This window comes from Nicotiana attenuata, unplaced genomic scaffold (genome assembly GCF_001879085.1).
Source record: "Nicotiana attenuata strain UT unplaced genomic scaffold, NIATTr2, whole genome shotgun sequence".
NCBI lineage: Eukaryota > Viridiplantae > Streptophyta > Magnoliopsida > Solanales > Solanaceae > Nicotiana > Nicotiana attenuata.
The window spans coordinates 64,195-86,481 of NW_017674028.1; the positions used below are offsets into that span (position 1 = coordinate 64,195).

The 22,287-nt window shown below is 35.9% G+C and overlaps 1 protein-coding gene and 1 long non-coding RNA gene across 3 annotated transcripts in view; one reads left to right on the forward strand and one right to left on the reverse strand.

Moving 5' to 3' along the window:
- Nucleotides 1–3,813: 3,813 nt before the first annotated feature.
- LOC109217848 (agamous-like MADS-box protein AGL27) overlaps nucleotides 3,814–22,287 on the reverse strand; it is a 32,472-nt gene continuing 13,998 nt past the window's right edge. The window contains exons 2-7 of one of the 2 annotated variants that reach the window (XM_019382132.1): nucleotides 6,882–6,960; nucleotides 6,263–6,318; nucleotides 6,093–6,192; nucleotides 5,610–5,651; nucleotides 4,315–4,356; nucleotides 3,814–4,199 (exon numbers count right to left, since the gene is read on the reverse strand). In XM_019382132.1, coding sequence (XP_019237677.1) covers nucleotides 4,086–4,199; nucleotides 4,315–4,356; nucleotides 5,610–5,651; nucleotides 6,093–6,192; nucleotides 6,263–6,318; nucleotides 6,882–6,960 — 433 coding nt within the window. In that variant the 3' untranslated portion in view covers nucleotides 3,814–4,085. The remainder of the gene's footprint in view (nucleotides 4,200–4,314; nucleotides 4,357–5,609; nucleotides 5,652–6,092; nucleotides 6,193–6,262; nucleotides 6,319–6,881; nucleotides 6,961–22,287) is intronic. The other variant, XM_019382133.1, reaches the window with a different exon arrangement.
- Nucleotides 6,173–20,647, forward strand: LOC109217850. The gene is made up of 4 exons (XR_002066696.1): nucleotides 6,173–6,254; nucleotides 16,081–16,231; nucleotides 16,889–16,977; nucleotides 19,109–20,647. It is a non-coding gene; the product is annotated as an uncharacterized LOC109217850 (long non-coding RNA).

A 22,287-nucleotide genomic window follows, 5' to 3' on the forward strand; every position in this document is an offset into this window, starting at 1 on the left:
AACACATAAATTTCCCTGAGACTTGTATATTTTGCAGTTTTGATCAATCCGATTCAACACTATAACAAGCAAAATTTAGTGGAAATAGTAAATATGACTTAATCAAGAGAGTGCAAGAGAATAGTGGCGGAGCCAGGATTTTTATCAAGAGGGTCAAAATATAAAGAAACACACACCAAGAACTCAAGGGGTGTCACTATATATATATATATATTAAAAAATATTACCGAACTATACAGTATAATTTTTCGGCGAAGGGGTATCGTTTGACATCCCTTTGGTGCATGTGGCTCCGCCACTGCAAGAGAAGAAGGTGGCATATGATTACAATACGTATATTTATTTCAATACTCTCTCCGGTCCACAATAAGTGACCAATTTGCTTTGGGCACACCCATTAAGGAAATACTAAATTTTAAACAAAAGTAATTAGTATGACTAAACTACCCTTAGTTAAATGTTGCAGCATAGTTAATGTGAGGAGCAAAAGGCTTTTTAGGGACACGTATATGAGGGTAATTTTGAAAAAATAAATTGAATTGTTTCTTGGTTATATAAATGAACACTTATTTTGAACCAAAATAAAAAAGCAAATTGATCATTTACTATGGACCGGAGGGAGCAGACAATAGAGATGAGAAGATTCGTTCTTAGCTTCATATTTCTTAATGAGGTAATAATCTACTCTACTTTGTATTAATTGCTGGTAAAGTTTAACCGTGTGACTGAAATTAGAAACAAGTTGTATGTATTTGCCAACTATACATTCTTACTTCTACTTACTAGCAGTATGTGATACTATATATATATATATATATATATATATATATATATATATATATATATAGTATCTCGACCGACTTGCATGAAATTTATCATGTTTAGTTGTTTACCCTAAAGAAAACCCACTGAAGAGAGAGAGAGAGAGAGAGAGAGAGAGTATATTTCAGATTATATTTATCCTCAAGAGGACATCCACAATCTCAGCGGAGCAACTGCATTCCTTCCCAGAATTTGTAAGTTGGATTAGGATTATTTCATATTGTTACTTCATATTTCCTGAAATATTTATTGGATATTAAGTCATTTTTCGGTGTTAATACATTCCTAGATACTACCACCAAAAAAATAAATAAATAAACCATGCATACTGAAATAGAGAGTTCACCAAAATGCAAATAATGACTTATTTCAATTTTGAATATAATTCATTTTCCGTCGCAACAATTTTTAACTTTTAACTTTAGGCATTAATACTTCATTGGGCACTGAGTTTAACAAAGAAATAAATACTTAATTTTTTTTTTGATATTAAATATATTTTTTGTAGTGGTAAAATTATATCATAACGGTAAATATAAACTTTAAGATTAGATTATTTTTAAATATGAAAATGTATATTCTTTTCGGGAACAAATTATAAAAAAAAAAACTGAAAAAAACGTAGTGTTAAGGCATACCAACTTATAATACTCAAAATTTCATCAAAAACACTTTTTTTTTGTTATTGTTATTATCAATTATCAACAAATGTTTTTCCGGGAAGATATTTCCATCCTTCAACACCATCAGAAATTCTTTTTATTTTAAAATTATAAGTCATTTTCAAGAATATAAATTTCAGAAAATGTTTTTCTCATTAATTTATCAAACACGAGGCGTGAATGATCTTGAATCTTATCTTTTCTAGGGCCTCCAAGTCGGTCTTAATTGTTTCGGCCGCATCAAAGAGGTTGCTTGTTAATAACACTAAATCTTCTTGTCCGATAGTACAGATTTTGTCACGTTTAGGCAGCGACGGAGGCAGGATTATCGTCAAAGGGGTTAAAAAAAGAAAAAGTTAGAAAGGTTGTATAGCTGGCGGGAATAGAATCAATGACCTTACAAAGGTTTTGAACCACCTTGACCACTAAGTTATGATTTTGGCTGTGTTAAGGGAATTCAAAACATAATATATAGAGGTAAAAAAACAGAATTTGCCTTATGTATACAATATTTCGGCGAAGGAGGTTCGGATGAACACCCTTCCGCCCCCTTAAATCCACCCCTGCCTTTAGGAGTACCACTTCTTGAGCCAATGGCGAATTCAAAAATTTTAAGTTATAAATTAATTATCTTTATTCTAAAAATTATTATTAAAAATGAGTGCTTAGTTAATAATTTTATATGAATTGCTAATTTTTTCATATAAGTAGCGGTGGGCGGATCTATAGCCTCGGTTATGGCCTTATGGGGCACGTGAACTCATGGTCCCTCCACCAAACTCGGTATTTATGTTCATATTTTTTAGAATTGGTCCAATATTATGTATTGACACCCATGTTCTATAAAGGTTGAATGATGCACTTGATTCATTACTTAATTATTTACTTAAAGAAATAGGGATCAATTTCCACTAAATACTTTTTTTCCTCATTTCTTTAGTAGTACACTCATGTTCTAAAAATCTTAAATCCGTATTTGAATTTGGCTCTAAGAGTAATGGGTGCTTTAGCGCCCATAACTCACAATATAGATCAGCCATTGCTTTGAGCATTTAGCCGGTCCACGAGGCCAAGCTTTTTGATTATTTAAGTAGGTATTGGTGACACATCAGACGTAAAAGTATTATGGGGCATACAAACCAACAGAAACAATGATAATAATATATTCAGTATAATTTACAAGTAAAGTTTAAAGAGAATAGTATATATGCAGACGTATTCTTACCTTACGAAGATAGAGAGATCGTTTTAGATGGACTCCGGCTTAAGGTGGAGCATGGGAAGAAAACCTTAGAAAAGACATCCGACATGTGGTCCGTCCTTAGTTTGTATGGGTAGTCTACCTCAAAGTTTGTATAAAGTGTTTATTTCATCGATAAACCACAGTTCCTTTTAGAATTTTTGGTTTAAATTGCCTTTTATTTATGGGAGTAGATTTATTTTTATCCTCCAAATATTATCTAGAACATCTTTATTCCTTAATTTTGCTTGTTTGATACGAGGGATAAGGAATAATTAATCTCGAAATTAATTTTGAGATGAGTTTATATATTCCACGTTTGGTTGGGATAAAATTACGGTATAACGGATTAGTTATCCTGGGATTGTAGAGTTATTTTTATTCATATGAGAAGGTAGGATAACAATCCCGGAATAACTAATCGCGGGATAATTAATCCTGAAATTATTTCCCAATCAAACGACCCCTTAAAGTACAACACATTTGGTCTCACTAACATAACTATGTTAAAAACTAACGATGCTATCCTCTGAAGATTCCCTCTAGGTTTTGTAAAATAGTGACTACCCCACCTTCACCCAAGGAGTAATTAACGCAGGAAACATCTATTTTCAAATTAGCTATCATGTGTGGAATTTTCAACTGCTGGTACTATTATTTTTCTTGATTGATACACATTTTATAAAAAAAAAATTCATTTGAATGTGTTAATTGTGTTAAGAACTCCTTAACTAACAAAACTTATTTGGTTATGCTGGTTTTCAGTTTAAGAAAAGAACTGAAAAGACAAACATACAAAAGAGAAAATGAATCACCACCATATACCTTAAAAATATGGAAACATTACTAATAGAATAATCCAGTCCCTACATTAAACTAAAACTTCAAAGCACATAAAGAGAAAAAAGAAATTCATGCGAGGGGATTAATAATTAAGTCGAACCAACTTTCCCAAAGAATATACGGTATTACTTAGAATGAAATATCAAAGACAGAAGCTCCCCAGAATGAACTGTAGCATTCAGAATAAAAATGTTTAGGAGAGGATACACAGATACATAAATAAACAAAAATCATCAACAAACGAAATTAAAAGACATTACTGAATCCATACACATTTGAAAAGGAAAAAAGAGCTCATCATAGTTGGTCTTACAGACGAAAAATTAAATACTATTTCTTTATAAAGATTACACCAATATCTTTTACTATTAATTTAATTTGAGGTGTTTCAGGTACAGCATGATCCTTCATACAAATGTGAATTACAAAGTAGAGGTGCCAAGTTAGAAGCACCGGATAGACGTGGCAAATTGTGCCCGTTGAGCTTCTACAAGAATACTTGACAGATACAGCAATAACTAGAGGAAATTCAGCATCGCTCTCTGCTGTCCACAAATCATGCGGACTGGTGCTAGGTTAGTGAAATCCGAAGCCATCCCATTCACTTCTCTGTTTTTCTTCATCATAGCTATCTGTAGGTGCATATGCACATTTTTTTTGTCATTTAGAAAACCATGGAAGATATATCTATACAGACTCCACCTAATTTGTGCTAGCAAAAGAGAAGATCTATCATCTAAAATTTACCCTGTCCTCCAGAAGTTTGTTTTCTTCCCTCAGCAGTTTTTCCTGCAGAGAAGAGTCTACTTCATACCTCCTGTCACGCTTAGTATAATGGCAACTTTACATCATATTAATTCTCCATTAAATAATAATGTATTCTGGTCATAGAGTAGAAATTCCAGGAGAACTCATTCGACTTATATAGTAGCCCCAGAACTTTAACAGAAGTAGGTAGAGCTGTGGACAAAGTACAGCGACTTTAAAAAGAAAGGGCAGCCTAAGCTCCCGCTATACGCGGCGTCAGGGAAGGGCCAGACCACAAGGGTCTGTTGTACGCAGCCTTACCCTGCATTTCTACAAGAGGCTATTTCCACGGCTCGAACCCGTGACCTCCTGGTCACATTGCAGCAATTTTACCAGTTACGCCAAGGCTCCCCTTCACAAGTATAGCGACTTAAAGGAACAAAAACTATTCTATCAGTCACTCAAAAATAATTTAAACTTTATCTTATGCAGTGGCAGATAAAATATGATCTTAGGCTCAGGTATTCAAGATCACTAAGTTGTTTTATCCTTCGCCACAATGCTGTGGCTCCAAGGGGCACTTGTTTCAGGAAGATGAGAAGCCTAGATTGTGAGTTTGGTAATAAAACCCGCTGGCACATTTTAGTCCAGCTGATCATGGATCAGTATTGCCTGAAATCATCTATGCTTAAGAATTTGAATTAATACGGCATGCAAGTTCAAGGTGGTCACATGAAACTAATCCATGAAAGTATAGCATAATATGAGTCAATATTCAGGGAGCCAAAGACAGAGGAATAAATGGCTATGATAGAGTAACTTCACAGGAAATGAAGTTCAAATGACAGACCAAGCTCTTGAGCTCACATGAAGTGCTGAAGTGCGGTGGACGACTGAAGGAATTTTTCGGACAATAAGTCATTTTCTGGTGTTTAGTTATTAGAAAATATTTTTCACTGAATGCGGGATAATGACTTTGCTTACTTTCAGGCCAAAGTCCTTTTTCTTCACAACTATCACAACTCTTTAACTTCATGGCACTACTATCCAACACTTGATAATCAATTTTTAAAATAAAAATTTCATCAAAACATTGTCATGTTCGCTAACATCATTATATAAATTTAGTAAATGTTTTTGGAGATAAATATTTCCATTCTTCCATTTTCCAACCAAACATTGGAATCGTTTTCCACAATATTTTTCAGGAAAAAGTGATTTTTCACAGACATTTTCCAAGAAATGTTTTCCGTCATATACCAAACAAATTTGTGAGAGTAGCAGCCGAGACTTACCTTCTCTTGAAGACTCTTGATATATTCAACCATCAAATGTGTCTGCATAAACCAAAACAAGTTAAATTTGCTTCCAAGGAGAAATAAATGTTAAAACACACTTAAAAAGACATGGGAATACTTGTAAAAAGACAGTGAAGTAAATGGAAGTAAAAGTGTAGCTGGTGAAATCATGGAAAATTTGAGGACCTTGGTGTTTAGACTAGAAAGTAAATCAAGACAAACTAACAAATCACTAGCTGGTATAAGATTACAAGAGAGAGAAAGAATGAGAACACTGAACTACACTAACTAGGGGTTGTAACGCCTAAAAAACATGATGATGTAGTGATATCAACACTGCCCTGGTTTCAGGCGCTAGCTAGTAAGCTTGAGGCAATAAGAAGGGTAGATGGAGCTTTTCTGCACAGTTCAACACCAGAGTTCCGAATGATGCACAACTTTAAATATGGAAGTAAAAAGATATATAGGAATCGCTATGACCTTCCGAGATCTGGCTTGCATCAGAGCAGATTGTAGTTGGTTTTCCAAATGGACAAGGTCAGTCACACTGAGACCATCAACATCAGGCTCCTCGAGTCGCCTTTCAAATTGGGACAGAGAATCAGTACTGTACCTTTCAAGAAATGAAAGAGAAGCATGAAGGTCAGTACCTTTCTACTGTTTGTAACAGTTCTCCCACTGTCATGAAGCTTGCATATTTAGAGTGCTATTTCCACCTCACAAGGATAGGTAACTTTCAGTACTTGGACTGTAATATGATTACCAGAGAAACATTGAATAACACACAATTAATTGATAATAAGTTATTCCATATATGAATGAATAACTTCAGAGGTCCTTTTTTTGGTCCAATAAAATACTTATAGTGTCTAGCATGAGTCGCTTTAGCTGAAGAGCGAGATACTTGTTAGACTATGATGCCAAGTTACTATCATAATCACTACATAATAGGTTGGACCTTCAAGTCAGGTGGCACACCAACCGGACATATATGTTAGTGTCTATAGACCTACTCAGAATGCAGGAAGTTGCACTCAGATGCTACAATGCAATTTTTCTTCGGGATGGGGGGATATGTGTTTTTTTTTGGGGGTTGGGGGGGGGGGGGGTGTGGGGTGGCGGCGACTATGTGTCTAACGAGTTGCTTGACGCTGTACATAGAGTTATTACTGTTGACGTATTTCAAGTATCCAGAGAGAATTATAATTTGTCCCATTAGGGACATCCAATAAAAAGAGAGCTAATTAATCAAGACAACTACACAAATACCTCTGTGTCAGAAACATCTGCAGAGATCTCTTTTTCTGCTTCCACATGGTTGTGATATCGTCGAACGATCTCTACTAGACTGAAACATACAATATTGTGAGATGTGATTATTGATGGGGTAAGTACACAAAGTTGTAGCATACGCTTATTGATGGTTACGTACAAGGGCGATAATTTTAGGGATCAGTTTTTTTTTTAATTTCCTTTTTTTCTTTGGCTTGGGGGGGGGGGGGGGGGGGGTAGGATGCTTCAGAAGATGCTGAACAAAATTTATGGTTTTCAATGAACATGCACTATAATGCTTACTAGTCAATCATACACACAAGACGTGAAATAAATTAGTCAAGTAACCACAAAATCTGTAAACTGCAACAATAGTTAGTCAGTACTCTCGAATTCAGTAACTAGGAGTGTATTTAGCAGTTTCAAAGGAAACAAAAGCAGACGAGGTAAGCTAATGGGAAATTACTTGGGATGCCATGATTCCCAAAATCAGGTTTTTGGTCTCTGAATATGTTAACTTTGTCAAATCGGTGCTACGATTTGTTGGTTGTACAGGCATTTGATCTTATTGAAGAGTCTAGCTAGAGTCTAAATAGAACTCACATTTTAGTTAAGGAAGGAACTTTCAGCTCTTCTATTGCTTCATTTTTTTTTCCTCTGGAGCAAGTTCCATTATATTAACTAAGCCTCTCTTAAAGCCAGTGCTGTGTTTTGGTATCTGTCTCAACAATCCCATTAATGCCTTTTTTTTTTTTGAAGATTTCCTGTCTCATCCACTGGAAAGAAGGAAAACTATGAAAAATTGCAACCCTCACTTGACAACAGCAAAAGGGGATGATACGGACCCCAGCTCTAGCTTTTTATTGATATGAGATACATTGCCGAGAGAATCTCCTAGAGCATATCGGTCTATATGAACATTCTGTCTAGTAATTTCAGTCCCTCGCTACTAACTAATGTGCCGCAATGACAAGTAAAATCACAAGCAGCTTGCACAAGTCCAGGCCTAAACTAATTATGTCTCTAATTCTTTCCTATTACTAGTTCTGTTCGGACTGGTTACAAGTACGTGACCTTGCTAAGGATAAAGATGCTGAACAGTGCGAAGATAAAAAGAAAAGGCAATAGGATCACTAGTAGGAATACTCTATATGATGAGATAACTGAACCAGTGAGACACTGGTTTATAAGGAATCTAAAACATACATTGGATTTTGCCGATGGTTTTTACAAGAACTTGCATTAGACCAATCTCTGGGATGACACAACTAAATTGGCTAAGGAAATGGTACCAAGAGGGCTCTAAATGGTTGATTCGGATTGGATCAAATAGTAGAAAGTGAGACCAAATTACCAGTCTGGCCATACAATGATAAGCGTTTCCTCAACATATAGAATATGAAAATCAGTGGCGAAGCTACAGTGTGTTAAGGCTGATCACCGGACACCCTTCACCAGAAAGAAAATTATACTGTGTATATAGGTGAAATATTAGTTTATAGTGATATATATTAAACCTTGAACACCTTTCACACAGCCAAGAAAATGGCATGCATCAGGTGGCCCAATGTTAATTATACATAGATGTAGCAGATGGGATTCGAACTGGTTACAGCCTTAGTGATTGTTGTTCAGTTAATTAGAAACGAAGGACCAGGATTAGAAGTTCATTAATTAGAAAGAAGGGCCAAGATCTCGCCACGTCAGCAGGTGGTTAGTTTGTTACGGATCAAAAANAAATACCCAAAGTCGAGAGAGAGAAGGCAACGGATTTCCGGTAATTTCATTCTTCCCCTGAATTCCTTCTCTCCTCTGTTCTCTCTCTTCTCTTCTCCTCTAATTCTCTTCTCTTCTATCTCTGCAGATTCTCAATGGCTATGGCGACTCTCATTATTTCTAGTTAATTCAGTTACTTTCCTTGTAGTTGTTTTCAGTTTTCCATTAATAAAACTAGAAAATTGTCCCAAAAAGTGTTGAGCTCGAATTCTAATTGCAATCAACTTTGGATCCTTATCAGGATCCTTACAATTGGTATCAGAGCCGCGATTCTGCGATTCGTGCTTGAGTAATGGCGGAAGGAACTCGTTTGAAGCTGATGGACGACAAACTAGCTAAGCATGACGAACTATTGGCAGATGTGTTGAGCAGCCAGGAGGAGGTTAGCAATACTCAAACTGGAATTCAAGGCACCTTGGAGCTGATTCTCGAGAGGCTGACAGCATTAGAAAGAGCTCCAGCTAGCCCAAACAATGGAGGAGGATTGTTACCTCTCCCAGTTATGGACAACAGGCAGAACAGGCCTCAAAATATGGCCATACCTCCTCCTAAATGGGAACTACCCACCTTTGAAGGTCATGAACCCAAGGTATGGTTGCGTAAATGTGAAAGATATTTTAAGTTGTATAAAACTCAGGAAGATCAAAAAGTAGAAGCTGCTGCTCTCTATTTGAATGGCCTAGCTGAGATGTGGTATCACTCCTTGTTGCTAAGCCAAGGGGTATTGACTTGGGCTGAATTTAAGGAGGAACTGATCAGTAGGTTTGGGGTAGTATTAGCTGAAGATGTGGTCGAAGAGTTTAATAAGCTGTCACAGGAAGGGACTGTGGATGAATTCCTAGGGAAATTTGAGGATCTCAAAGCTCTGAATTTAAGGAGGAACTGATCAGTAGGTTTGGGGTAGTATTAGCTGAAGATGTGGTCGAAGAGTTTAATAAGTTGTCACAGGAAGGGACTCTGGATGAATTCCTAGGGAAATTTGAGGATCTCAAAGCTCAAATGCTGGTTCGTAATCCACAGCTGGATGAATCTCACTTCTTATCCAGTTTTATAGGGGCTCTCAAGGAGGAAATCAAGTTTGGGGTCAAGTTGTTCAAGCCTACGACATTAAGGTTTGCTATTGAACAGGCTAGGTTACAGGAAAGGGCTATCGAGGCTGCACAGAAGAAGGAGAAGGCTAATGCTAAAAGCCTTCCCAGGATGAACACCACAGCTAACACTAAAACCCTGCCAGTAACTAAGACCACTGCATTTAGATTGAGCCCTGAGGTGTATGAGCACAGGAAGAACAATCACTTGTGCTACAGATGTGGAGAGAAGTATAACCCAGGCCACCAGTGCAAGGTAAAGCAGTTGAACTACCTCAAGGGTGAGGTGGAAGCTGAGCCTCAACTAGAGGAACCTGAGATAGCAGAAGTGCCAGTACCCTCTGAACTGATCATTGAAGGTGGAATAGAGCAGGAAATTCAGGAGGCTATCTGTATGAATGCACTTTCAGGAAATAACCAAGGAGAAAATACCATACTAGTGGGGGGAACTGTGAAGAAAAGGCAAGTCACAGTAATGATTGATTCAGGAAGCACACACAGTTTCATAGATTAGCACACAGTTAAGGAGACTGGCTATCGAGCTAGTTTTTGTCCTCCAGTTAGAGTGACAGCATATCACCCACAAAGTGATGGCCAAACTGAGAGAGTGAATAGATGTCTTGAAAATTACTTCAGGTGTATGACTGCTAGTCGACCTAACCAGTGGAAACATTGGCTATCTGCTGCTGAATGGTGGTACAACACTAATTTCCATACAAGCTTGCAATGCACCCCATTTGAAGCCTTGTATGGCTACATTCCTCCTCAACTATCTATTGGACCCCTGCTAGAAACTATTGTACCAGCAGCTGAAGATGCTGTGATGAGGAGACAACAGATGCATTAATTACTGAAGGATAATTTGAGCAAAGCTCAGGAAAGGATGAAGTTCTTTGCTGATAATAGAAGAACTGATAGGGAGTTCCAGGTTGGTGACTTGGTTTATTTGAAGCTGCAGCCGTATAGACAAACATCCATTGCTTTACGAAAGAACCTCAAGCTGAGTTCCAAGTACTATGGTCCTTATAAGATCCTTGCTCGAATAGGTGCTGTAGCTTACAAGCTAGAATTACCCTCTACATCTAAAATTCATCCAGTCTTTCACGTCTCCTTACTCAAGAAAAAGGTTGGCAATAGGGTGGTGGTGCAAACAGCCCTTCCAAGTACTGGTGAGGATGGTCAGTTTTTGGTTCGACCAGTGGCTATCCTTCAAAGGCAGCCGGTTAAGAAGAATAATGTGGCAGGTGTTAAGGTACTCGTGCAATGGTCTAACCTCCCTCCTGAAGATGCAACTTGGGAGGATTACCAAGATTTGAAGACCAAGTTTCCTGGGTTCGATTCCAATCCTTGAGGTCAAAGATTATTTGAAGGAGACGGGATTGTCATGCATCAGGTGGCCCAATGTTAATTAACATAGATGTAGTAGATGGGATTCGAACTGGTTACAGCCTTAGTGATTGTTGTTCAGTTAATTAGAAACGAAGGGCCAGGATTAGAAGTTCATTAATTAGAAAGAAGGGCCAAGATTTCGCCACGTCAGCAGGTGGTTAGTTTGTTACAAATACCCAAAGTCGAGAGAGAGAAGGCAACGGATTTCCGGTAATTTCATTCTTCCCCTGAATTCCTTCTCTCCTCTGTTCTCTCTCTCTTCTCTTCTCCTCTAATTCTCTTCTCTTCTATCTCTGCAGATTCTCAATGGCTATGGCGACTCTCATTATTTCTAGTTAATTCAGTTACTTTCCTTGTAATTGTTTTCAGTTTTCCATTAATAAAACCAGAAAATTGTCCCAAAAAGTGTTGAGCTCGAATTCTAATTGCAATCAACTTTGGATCCTTATCAGGATCCTTACAGAAAAGTAGCCCAGCAGTAAAGAGTGTTCAAATTGGCTTCACGGTCGTCGTTTCGATTCTCACTTCCGACGTTTTTGCTTCATTGCCCTATTTTAAACGACAAGAAACCTTCTAGTCGTCTCCATTGCTCTCCATCAGCCCCAAGCCCCGCTCCACACTCCCCTCTCTCGTCTCCAACAATTCTCTTCTCTCTTTCTATTTGATTTTTTTTTTTTTTTTTTGCTTCCAACAAAATTGATTTGTATTAACTTCCGTTTTCATCTACATTCTCAAATGCATGCTTTGACTTTTCCAAGAATACAATATCCATAGAAACTACAAAATATGATTATTAGAAAGAAGAAAATTCATATTTTTCTTGTTGGTTGGGTTATAATTTTGTGTTGTGTGATTAATCTTGTAACTACAATGCTTAAATTTACTTTGAAGTTTCAATAAACTTGGAGAAATATTTTTGTAAAGTACAAAAACAAGTTCGAAGTCCCAAATTAACCTAACCGCAAGAAAATGTCGACCAATCAGATTTTCCAGCGCATTAAACTGATTTAACTTCATCTAAAGGCTGATTCAGCTGAAAGAACTTCAACTTTGGATTATCATCGGACCATGGAATTTCACTAGTGATATTTCTTTATTGATGTCTTTGTTCTAGTTTTGATTTATACAATTGTTAGTTCTATTATAAGTGTTTTTATACAACAACAACAACAAAACCAGTGAAATCCCACAAGTAGGGTGTGAAAAGGATAGTGTGTACGCAAACTTTATCCACAGTTTCCGATAGAATCTTGGCTCGAAGAAAGCATAATCTTAGCAGTACGGTAATGAAGAAGCGGTGGAAAAGGAAGCGGTAATAACAACAAGAAAAATAAGATAACTGAAGCAAAAAATATCAGGCAGTAATAAAAACTAAGAGTAAGAAAATAGGGGAGCAATACTAATACAACTGGTATGAAGAAGAAAAATGTGTGACTACCTAATACTGACCTACTACCTTAATTCTCCACACCCTCCTATCAAAGGTCAAGTCCTCAGTAAACTAAAGATGTGCCATGTCCTACCTAATCACCTCTCCAAAATTTTGGCCTACCTCTGTCTTTCTTTAGATTCATCATTGTCAACCGCTCATACCTCCTCACTGTAGGGTATCTGTGCATCTCTTCTTCACTCATATGATTTAGCTAATATTTATGTAGAGATTGAGACGTATAGCCTGTTTGGCCAAGTTTCTAAAATCCGCTTCTTTTGATACAAGTGTTTTTCTCAAAAGTACTTTTGGTGATAAACAGTTTGTGTTTGGCCAATTAATTTAAAAAGTAATTCTAAGCAGCAAGTAGTGTTTGGTCAAGCTTTTAAAAAATACTTCTAAATGTATCTTTCTCAAAAGTGCTTATCAAAAAAGTACTTTTGGGGAGAAGCAATTTTTTTCTACTTCTCCAAAGCTGCTTTTGCTTCTACTCAAAAACACTTCTTTTCCTTCTAAAAGCTTTGCCAAACACTTCAACTTTGAAAAATATTTATAAAAAAATATTTGGCCTTGGAGAAGCTTGACCAAACATGTTATTAGGCAGAAAGCTTGACTATTCCCTCAAGCTTGGTTGGGGATTTATAGCTATTACAAAGTGTACATATTTGGTAAGTGTATAATACAGAATAAAATCCTAATCAAATCCCTAAGGTTCCTAATCAAATCTTGATGATTCTATGTCAATCACATAATATCTCCTAATCAAATCATCATGGTTTTATGCAAATCACATAATATCTCAACACCCCCCCCCCCCTTCAAGTTGGAGCGTATATATCATACTCCAAGCTTGTTACAAATGTATTCAATTCGAGGACGTCTCAGTGATTTAGTAAGAACACCTGCCAACTGATCATTCGAGCTAACAATACTGGTGGTTACACATCCTGACTCAAATGACAGTCCACTTTTATATATTTTGTCCTCTCATGAAAAAGAAGATTTAACGCAATGTGAAGAGCATCTTGATTATCGCATATTAGCTTCATCTGGTTGACGTCTACACACCTTAATACTTGAAGAAGTTATTTCAACCAGATAAGCTCACAAGTAACAAGAGTCAGTACTAGATCTAGTGACAACGTCTTGCTTTTTGCTCTTCCAAGAAATTAAGTTCCTTCCAATCATGACACATTATTCAAAAGTGGAATGTCTGTCTGACGGAGAACTTGCCCAATCTGCATCAGAATATCCAAATATCGAGGTGACCCTTAACTTCATATATCAATCCTTGTCTTGGAGCTCTTTTTATGTATCTGATAGGTATTACTACATCCCAACCTTTACACGGGGCTGGAAGAAACTGGCTACCTACACTCGCTGCGAATGAAATATATGGTCGTTTAATCGTGAGATAATTGAATTTCCCAAACAGTCTTCGGTATTTGCCAGGGGTCATCTAGGAGCCCCCCCCCCCTCCCCCCGCCCCGCGCGTCTAGGAACAAGTTTGGGATTAAGATCTATAGGAGTATCAACACATTTACAATTTGTCATACATGTCTCCTCTAATATATCCAAAGTGTACTTCCTTTATAAGATTGCAATGCCTGTCTTGGATTGTGCTACCTCGATCCCCAAAAAGTACTTTAACTTCCCCAAATCTGTGGTTTGAAAGTTGTTGGATAGATGTTGCTTTAGCTGTCCTTCCCGGTCATTACCTGTTATGACGATGTCATCAACATAGGCTAACAGGTAGATACATTCATCTGGACCATCATGCAGATAAAAAGCAGAATGATCTGTTGCACTTCCTAACCATGCTCTTGGAGATTGTTTTGAACCAATTCTTGAAAACCCCAATTTCTTACCATCTTTTCACTCAAAAACAAAAAAATTGAAAAATAAGTGTCAGAATTACTCCGGAAGCATGAAAGGGACGATTGCAATGGTTGTTTTCTTATGGTGCAGAGACCTGGCACAGGATGATTTCGCCTCCGTGAGTGATACAAAATATGTTCAACATTAAGAAGCCAAATATGCCTCGGACTAAGGAAAACCGCTTTGATATGACCATTTCGAAGAAGGAATAGATAGTGTCCCCTTAAATAAAGTCAGATAATATCTAAAAACTCGTTCCAAAGAGGCATTTCTACTACTATCATATTTGAGCGATAGCTGCAAATTCATACTAACATCTTGATTCTTGCATGCCTGTCTAACTTTGATGTAATATGGTTCAAGATGTTATATGTAAACCTTTTGAGTAATAACAACAATAATAACAACAACAAAAACAACAAACCCAGTGAGTTCCCACAAGTAGGGTCTGAGGAGGGTAATGTGTATGCAGACTCTACCCCTACCCTAGTTTTCGATAGACCCTCGGCTAGAGAGTAGATAAAAGAAGCATGGGCCACAAATCTATTTATATATAATAGTAGAGGCAAAGAAATGTTATGATGACAAGTGGCATAATATTAAATTGAGACATGTCAATTTTTTGGACAATTCTCCAACTTTGTTGGAGTTTCAAATTTATTTTTAAAAAAATGTAAAAAGGACACGTCTTTTTCTCTCTAAAAAAGAAAATTGATTTAAGATTAATATTTATAAATTGCATATTTAGGAAAAAACACCTGTTACGGTTCAAAAAATAATGAATGGGTGTTTTTTTCATTTTTTCCCCCTACTTCTTTGTTAAAAATCTATAGGTGAATTCTATATTATTTAATTATATTAAATTAAAAGATAAGAAACTCCCACGACGTTGAAAACATAAGCGCACAAAAAGGATAACAACGAAAACTGCTGGAGAGATCAGTTTCTCTCTTTTCTTCTTGAGAGAAGTTTAAAACCCATCTAAATTCATCAAATGATGATCATATTGAAGAACCATAGATTGTTCTACTATTTCCATTGATATGAATGGTAGGAGATTAGTACAAATAATGACCATATCGAAGAACCACCAATGCCGATGACAGATTGGGAAAGAAGACGATCCAATCCGTAGTTGTAAGCACGAAATCTGAAGTTTGTCACATAGAAAACATGTCCTTTGTTCTCTTTTTTCAGATTTACTTCTTCTTTTTGATTTATTGGCGAATTTTAGTATATCCAAATCAATATATCCAAATCAATTTGGTGGACGAAATTTGGTAAACGATTTTGGCTTTTTGCCCAAAAAAAAAGAGTTGAATGATAATACAAAGCTTTTTAATGATTGAGCAGTACAACAGAAAAAATGATAGAATACGAATGAAGGAAGGTGTTTAGCAGAGAATCAGAGTGTTCCTCCTCGAACATCACTTCACAATCTATTCGTTTGCGTGTGCTGGCAATAATTGTAGAAAAAGCAAAATCTATTGTTACATATGTTTTGATAAATGTTATTTCATTGATATAGCTTTTAAGTGATCGGAAATTTTTTTAAGTGATCGGAAATTTTTTACAAAGTACTCAATATTCTCTTATTGAATGAGGCTCTTCATCCGATTTTATATGTTATCTGCAGTGTATAAAATACTCGGTGGATTTTTTACCATTCAGTGATCATATATTTGTTGATTTGATCCTAACCCGAATCAGAAAGTTGCTAAACGCAAGTTAGTGGCCTCGAGAATTCTACTGGAACAAAGAAAAAATGGCCTTTGAATTGCTACTAGGTAGGCATTGCATTTGCTTCAGCATAGATATCCTGAGTAGCAGCTAAGCAGGTACTTTTTCAGTACACATGCTCATATATTGCTGGTTATAGATAGATTTGGAGCATTCCTACTATGGTAATTCCATTGACTAACTGTGACTCTTTAATTTGCTGCATAACTTATGCAAATTTTTGTTGGTTTTTAGCATTTTCATTTTTGACTTGTGGCATAGATGGTTTATATGCAAGGTTTAGTACATGTATGACAAGAGGGATACATTTAAGTAATGATTAACGGGTACTTATAGTCTCATTTGCCTTACCTCGAAATTTGATGAATAATGGAATCGGTCTTTCTATTTCAATATGCACATAAATTTAAACTTATGTATATAAATAAAGCAAATGATATTGTTTCTCTAATCAACTTGGTGTGCAAGAAATATATTATTTTTTCAACTCCGATTAGTATTGATCTTGAAACTTTAAGTGTCCTCCTTTCTTGCATCTTAATTGGCTCAATCATTCACCAAACTTTACCTCTAAGAATATATTTGAACTCTTTTAGATACTAACTGGAAAAAAATGAGATGTAAGTTTTTGTTGTATGCTTTCGACTTTTTAATATATTTGTCGTATATTGATTTATCTATTTATGGCAATCATGAATTGGCAGGTTCAACTTCTTAAATTAATATAGGGGCGATGTGGTACACTAACATTACGAATGCAAGAAGAGACTCATGTGAAAGTCGTGTTAACAAGGTAAGAGACAAAAAAGTTTTTTTAAAATCAATAGAATTTCAACCTTATTTTATAAACTTCTTCGAATCTATGATTTCCGTTAAACAATACAAGTATTTATACGTGGAATTAAATGCATTACATTGGCAAGTACTACCATGAAGATCTATGAAATAAGATTTCAAACATTGCGCTTGAGCTTTCGTGTATAAAAGCTTTAAACATTAAACCCTCTCTATATTTTAATAGTTGGATTGCTGCTGGAAAAAGAACAATTCTTAGGATGCAACTGATTGATCTAATTGCGAGGCAAAAAGAAGTATTTCATACAATCCCAATCATGACTGACACTCTATGTTTAAGTAGGCAACATCCTTTAAATTCAGACTCGACTTCATATCCCACGAACTCAAAAGAGACCAATAATGTACAAGCAGAAGAAAACAAATAATATAAGATGCCTTCATTTCAAATAAGTGATTGATGATCTTTATGTGAAAAAAAAATGAGTTGAATCGCTAAATTATGAAGTGGCTTGATAGTGCTATGGCAAATAAGGTTTTTCGGCTGAAAGATATGACTGAACAACCGTGGAAATAGGTGAGAAAGAGGTTGATGCATAAATGGTTATGAATTCACCGAATAGACAATGGTCTAGATTCAATTGTGTATGTTCAATAAATATATAATTTTAGTGTATATCCATATGAAGAAAATGTTTGCGTTCATGTGTTTTCTGTATTAGTTGAATGTGATAGTGAATTTGTGGAGTCTTTGAGGTCGCTCTATGACGTTTAAAGTAAGTTGCAAATTCAAACAACTAGAAGGAAAATTGGCAAGCAGTTTTATCCAAAAAATTATTAAACCAATAAGATGTCACTATATAAACAAACCAGTCAAACCTCATAGCAGTTGTAAACATGCATTCTGCGAAGATTTTTTTTCGGGATTGCACATGGCTGATTTTTGAGGTACAAAGATGAAGATGAATTAGTAGCTGTAAGAGGTTCACCAAGATATGTTAGGTGGTCTAGGAAGCTATCTCAAGTAAATTTCTCTCATTGTCATTATCTACTGCTTTATTTTGAATAGGTTGTGAATGTAAAATTTAATTGTTAGATCATATCTTCTTGGTGTTGTAATTTGGCATATTTACCTCTAAAGTAACTTAATTGATTTTGCTTAGATCATTAAGTTTTTTTTTTTGGTAATGTAGGATTAAACATCAAGTCTTAGTATTTAGAACTATAGCAACATAAAGAACAGGAAAAAGTTGAGCTTAGAATGATAGAGTTAAAACTTACTTTTTTCAAAGTACATACAATGAGTGAATATGCTTTTGGATTGCTTGTTGCCAATATTAATTTTTAGCTTATGGTGTTTTAGGAGCTTCCTTATTTCGCATAAATATTTTCCAGAAGGTCAATTGATAAAAAGGAATAATTAGCATCAATTTATTAATTATAACCATTTTCTTCAAGATGACCAATATTGTTGAAGGCAAGTAAGAGTAAAGAAAGTAATATATCTAACTTTTTATCCAATTTTTGTATTTATTGGACCACCAACATGATCATGAACAATCATTTTATTTATTTTTCTCTTTCTGAGCATTAGAAGCAAAACTAAAAAATATAAGTGTACAAATTTGTTCCCAAATAAATGTACCAACACCTTTTGATTAATGGATCAAACCCATATTATAAATTTATATTGTCCTCCTTTTCAAATGAATTAATAAAAAAATTTCTACGACATGGTAGATGTTATCAACATGTGCCAATTAAGTATTTTTCAGGGCGATGTTTTATAGATTTTGAGCCAATATGTAGGGAGCTTCTTCTTTACTTTCCATCCTTTTAGGACTCGGAGACAAAAGAGAACCAAAAGCCATAAGAGAGGTTTATGGTTGGTTTCAGTCGATGCTGCTAACTGTATATAACCTTGAACCAACATTTCATGTCTTGACATTTTCTACTTTGGTAATAGGTATCATTTGAAGCAGCACTTCATATATATGTTAACAGATAATCTAGGATGTGATAAGACAACAAAACAAGTGAATAAACGACAAAATAAGGTATATAAGTGTTCTCTTCAAGTCAAGGAAAGATAATCTTTTACAATATATTATTTTTCATATTTGTTTTAGGTCCGCATCATTTGTCTCTGCTACAGAGTAGACCAATCAAATTCCTTCTAACAGTGGTGGCAGTGGAACGCAATGCAAAAGAAAAGTAACTAAAAGTTAAGCCTCTTATCCTATTACAACATTTTCCTCTTGGTCTTTAAAGATTATCTTTGCATAATGTGCTGGCATTTGTTTCGTTATTCTATTAAAATTTTGTCCAAAATGTGGTGCTTTTTTTTGTCTCAAGGATATTTAAATGCACAAAGTTATACTCGAGGAAGATGCACGTCTTAAAGATTTATCTTTGCATATGTTCTGGCATCTATTTTGTTATTTTATTAAATTTTATCCAAAACGTGGGGCTTTTTTTAACTATATCTTTGCACCGTCTCAGGGACATTCAGATGCACAAAGTTGTATTTGAGGAAGATGCACCTTGTGATGGAACTGCTTTACTTTTTACGTTTCGCAATCAAGTTAATATACAATATTATTAGATTCTTCTATTTTTTGACTTGTTTTTCGCATGTGTATTGTGAACATTATGGAATTTTATTTATTATATTTCTATATTCATATCATTTATCTTACATTTTAGACGTGCAAGATCAACTTTTTCACTTACAATCTTCCTTTCTATAATTTCTTCAATCATCAGCTCTTTTTGGAAATTCTTTTTTTTCTTAGCATGTCTGTGTTGTTATTGGAAAACAGTTCGGGAAAAAGTTTGTGCAGAGGCAACAACAAATATTAGTCGCCATGCTGTCAATTGGAAGTTTATTCATTGCAGTTTTATTTTGCAGATTCTTTACATGTTTTTCTTTTCCATGAATATGGTTGCTATCACCGAATTCTAATCCTTAGCCATACATTTTCTTATATTCTTGAATGGCTTGATAAGAAAAGTGAGGTAATGATGTTGTTGACAAACTTAAGTCTCAACTCTACGTCTTTCCTACTTATATACAAGTCCAGTAATTATGTATTGTGGACAACTTTTCGAGATACTACAAATAACTTTGTAAGGATTAATAACTATTTTTTATTTAGTTATCGTGTGTAACTTTTTCCTTTCAAGACTTTTTTTGTATAAAACTGCTTTTGCTTTAATAATTTTTGTCTGTCCCGTTTATATCGAGTTATTTTCTTTGTTCAGCTACAGAAACGCAGAAAACATAAAAATTAAAGTCATCCTTCTCATTGTAGGCTTAGAGGCTGATTTTGAAGTTTATTTTGGACATAAGGTTGAGCAACACAATCTTGAGGGAACAAATCCTCAACAAATGGTTATCACTATGCCAAATAGTACAACATTAGAAGTGAAGAGCAAGGTTGATGTTGGACGTTACACGGCGTCGGCTCAGCCAACCGGTGCCGATGATATCCATACACTTTTAACTGGAGATCTGGAGTTTTGGATGGATGAATAATATCTCTATAGCTGCTTTGTAAATATTGGAGATGTACTAAAGTTTCTGAAAAAAATTGTTGTTGCTGAGTGTTTTAATATGTAAAACTGTATCTTAGGGAGAAGAATAGATCTATTAAATTGCTATGAGAATACTGTTTTCCATAAATTTTCTAAATTATGGTCCTTCCTTTGTACTCAAAACTGCATAGGCCAGCTAGCATGACTATTCTTGCAAGATTTCCTTCACAATATGAAGAATGCATGGAGCTTTAGGTTAATTTAATATATAAATGTAAAGTTCATTGCTTGCAACATGCAAAGTAAAGTAGTTTATAATGCACTATAGTATAATTAGGGCGGCAAGAAACAGTTTCTTAGAAGCTCCAACAATAGTGCAGTGAAAATAACAATATTGGTAAGATAGGAATTTTGTGAAATTACTTCTATTTAAAATTTTCCGCGCATCGCACGGATAGGTATACTAGTAGTAACAAGAATAACAAAATATTAAGAGACCAAAGTGAAAGATATCAATAAAACAGTAGTTAAAGATATCAATCTACGAGTAAAAAGGACACCAAACTAACACTAATGCTACCGATCTGAGAAAGTGTGACGACCCGACCCGTCGTCTCATGAGTTACCGCTCCGTTTCCCCCATTTTATGCTTCTTCATGTTTCGTTATCGGTATGTGGTGTGTTAGAGTTGATTTGGATTGATTTTGATAAGAAATGAGATACTTAGTCTCTTTAAGGAAGGCTTAAGTTGGAAAAGTCAACCGGATGTTGACTATTGTGTTAGAGGGCTCAGATTTGAATTCCGATGATTCGATTAGCTTCGGAGGGTGATTTATGACTTAGGAGTGTGATTGGAATTTATTTTGGAGGTCCGGTGTAGAATTAGGCTTGAATTGGCGAAGTTAGTATTTTGGCGAATTCCGGTTGATAGGTGAGATTTTGATCCTAGAGTCGGAATGGAATTCCGAGAGTTGTTGTAGCTTCGTTAGCTGATTTGGGATATGTGTGCAAAATTTGAGGTCACTCGGACGTGGTTTGGTCGGGTTTTTGATCGAAAGTGTATTTCGAAAGTTTTTAGAAAATTAGGCTTGAATTCGATGAGTTTTGGATAATTTGATGTTTTTGAGGTGCTTTGATGATTGGAACGAGGTTGAATAATGTTTTAGGATGCGTTGGTGCTTTTGATTGAGGTCCCGGGGGCATCGGGTTAGTTTTGAGAGAGTACGGACATCCAGGAACTTAGAAAATGGATGGGGCAGTCATTTTCGCGCGGGGCGCGATCCTATTAGCGCGGGGCGCGTTGGCCTTGTGCTGGGCGCGTAAAAGTGACCGCGGCCGCGGTCATGAAGATCTGCAGGTCGCTGGTCGTACTTCGGAAGCTCATATCTTTTGATCTACAAGGAATCTTGAGTTGGTTCAAAAACGAAAGTTGTAGCCCTTCGTGTCTAGTTTCCAAAAAGGTAAAGATATCGCAATTTGGACATTTGTAGCGAAAGTTATGGCCAAAATACTGAAGCCTGTCACTGCAATCAAAGTTGGTGCGGCCGCGTTCGTCTTAGCACGGACCGCACTTGTTTTGCGCGGACCGCGGTCATTTTTGCGCGGCCGCGGAGGTGAAAATCTGGGGCTACTCTATAGATACGAGGTTTTGGGTTCTTTTTTGATATTTTGACCTAGAGAGCTCGGATTTTTGCGATTTTTCGAAGGTTTTTCAAGAAACTCATCGGGTAAGTGATTCTAACTCACATTTGGCTAAAGTACATGAATCTAT